The sequence below is a fragment of the Pollicipes pollicipes genome, unplaced genomic scaffold (genome assembly GCF_011947565.3).
Source record: "Pollicipes pollicipes isolate AB1234 unplaced genomic scaffold, Ppol_2.1 Scaffold_2265;HRSCAF=2651_pilon_pilon_pilon, whole genome shotgun sequence".
NCBI classification, from domain to species: Eukaryota; Metazoa; Arthropoda; class Thecostraca; order Pollicipedomorpha; family Pollicipedidae; genus Pollicipes; species Pollicipes pollicipes.
This window is the reverse complement of record NW_023596080.1, coordinates 19,441-21,792: the sequence shown is the minus strand read 5'-3', so window position 1 is coordinate 21,792 and position 2,352 is coordinate 19,441. Positions and strand designations below refer to the sequence as shown.

General features: G+C 59.6%; 1 protein-coding gene across 1 annotated transcript; it reads left to right on the top strand.

The window, feature by feature from the left end:
• Positions 1 to 211: 211 nt before the first annotated feature.
• Positions 212 to 1,864, top strand: LOC119096903 (decaprenyl-diphosphate synthase subunit 1-like; the record flags this gene model as incomplete). The annotated part of the gene is made up of 2 exons (XM_037219911.1): positions 212 to 406; positions 1,588 to 1,864. Coding segments are annotated over 2 exons (417 nt in total), but the record flags the coding sequence as incomplete, so codon positions are not given.
• Between the last annotated feature and the right edge of the window lie 488 nt (positions 1,865 to 2,352).

The window sequence follows — 2,352 nt, the reverse complement described above, 5'->3', positions numbered from 1 at the left end:
CACTGAACCTCGGCCGATTTCCTTATCTGCCTCAGTCGCAACAGATGTCGGTGATGAAATTAGGTATGCACTTTTCTTCAGAACCGTTAGTCTCAACCTAATGAGCGTGGGTTTTCTGCTGCGTTTGTCGAGCGCGCGTCCTGCCATCTCCCGGGCCGTTTGGGGATCTTCCGCTGCCCGTCGCCCAGGTGACGCCACCGTTTGCCTGCAGGTGGCGATCCTAGGTGGTGCGGATGACGAGATTCAAGAGGTGGCCTTCCAGTACGGCAGGAACGTGGGCATGGCGTTCCAGCTGGTGGACGATCTGCTGGACTTCGTGTCGTCCTCCAATCTGATGGGGAAGCCGGCGGCGGCGGACCTGAGACTGGGCCTAGCCACGGCGCCGGTGTTGTTCGCGTGCGAGAAGGTGAGCCGCTTCCGGCGCGCCGGGCCGCGCACTACAGACCTGTCGTATGTCAGGGGTGCCTGGCTGTCTGCCTTTCGGGCCAAATTGGACTGTTTTGGACCAGTGATGATGACGAGGATGACCAGTGACGATGCTAGTGTGACCATGCGCTGACATATATCCCCGAGTAATTGCATGTATTAGGAGCTCCTTCACCACATGGTTTATGGGCCGAAAGCCCCAGAGACCACTGCTTCGTCGTGATTGGCGAATGGTTAGTCAGCCGCACTACGTTAAAATTACATGTAATTTGCCAGTATGTCGCAATCGTTTGCGAGAATGACTGCATTGCCACTCAATCTGTTTCTCAAGTGCCTATGAAACGTAAGTTTTTAGCAACAGACTAAGTTTACGTAAGTTGTTCAGTGCATTAGCGAGGGACGTTATTCACATGGATAAGACAGTAGTACTAGCCTTATTCCTCGGATAAAAATTTGCTTTTTGCCTTCAGCTATTGTTTTGATAAAGGCACGTTGCCGAAATATTAACCCAACTACATCGCCATTTTCCTGATTTTTTTTCTCTCCGGGAATAAGGCTAATACTACTGCCTTACAGACTAAATTTATATGAGAGGCCCTTCATCGTAGCATCTATGCAATAATCTGATGTCATTTCTCCTGCCTTTATCATGACTGTTAAGTGATCATGTGTGACGTGTAGAAAAAGTATTGAACTAACACAACAGCGAAAAAACTGACGAGCTCGTCTCAATGACTAAGCTGCTGCCGCCAGTGCTACGTTGGTTGTCTCCGTGCAACATCTCTGCCTGGTTGCCGCACGTCTTTGTTACCATCGCGTTTGTTTGAGTGCTGTCCGCGCTGCCATGTGCTGCCGGTGTGGCGGTATTGCCGTCCTGCCGTGTGTGCCCGTGTGGTGGTGTTGCCGCCCCGCCGTGCGTTGCCGTGTGTTGCCCGTGTGGCGGTATTGCCGTCCCGCCGTGTGTTGCCCGTGTGTTGCCGTGTGGTGGTGTTGCCGTCCTCCGTGTGTTGCACGTGTGCCGGTGTGGTGGTGTTCCGTCCCTCCGTGTGTTGCACGTGTGGTGGTGTTGCCGCCCCGCCGTGCGTTGCCGTGTGTTGCCGGTGTGATGGTGTTGCCGTCCGCCGTGCGCGGACCGCCGTGTGACGTGCCGCCCGTCGCCAGTTCCCGGAACTGAACCCGATGATCATGCGTCGCTTCACGGAGCCCGGCGACGTGGAGAAGGCGTACCGCTGGGTCATGGACTCGGAGGGTCCGCGGCAGACCCGCATCCTGGCCGAGACCCACTGCGCTGAAGCCATCCGGCACATCAGCCAGCTGCAGACGTCGCCTGAGCAGCGCAGTCTGGTCCAGCTGACGGACCGCGTGCTCAATAGGATGAAGTAGTGCGCCGACGCCGGCCGGCTGTTGGGCGGCGCCGACGCCGGCGAACGCGGCCGGCCGGCTGTTGGGCGGTCTGGCCCACGGCCGCGGTCACAGACGGGCTTGTCTGGGCCAGACGCGACCTGCCGCGCCGGCCTGTCCGGCAATGGAGGCGGCCGCGGGCGACGCCGCAGCCGCCGTCTGGCGCGGGCACCGCCGCGTGCTTGGGAGTGGGGTGTGTCGAAGTGTCTGCTGGGGGGACTACACGCGGAGCTGGGCTGGGGCCTGCGTTCAGAGGGGTGCTGAGGGGTCGCTGGTGCGAGGGCAGCTGGGCGCGACTCCCCTGAGTGTGGGTGTGTGTGCGCGGCTGGCGCACAAGTTGTGGTGTGGGCTGAGTGACCGCTGGACTGTGCTCCCTGGCGGAAGCGTCAGCGAGCTTGTGTGGGAGGGCGCCCGCACAGCACCGTCCGATCACTGGGCCGGAGCTATGGTGTGAAGCGGCGCTCGTGTCGGGCCCGAGCGAGCCGCGGGTCCGCGCGTGTGTCTGTGTGAGCCCGTCTAGCCTGC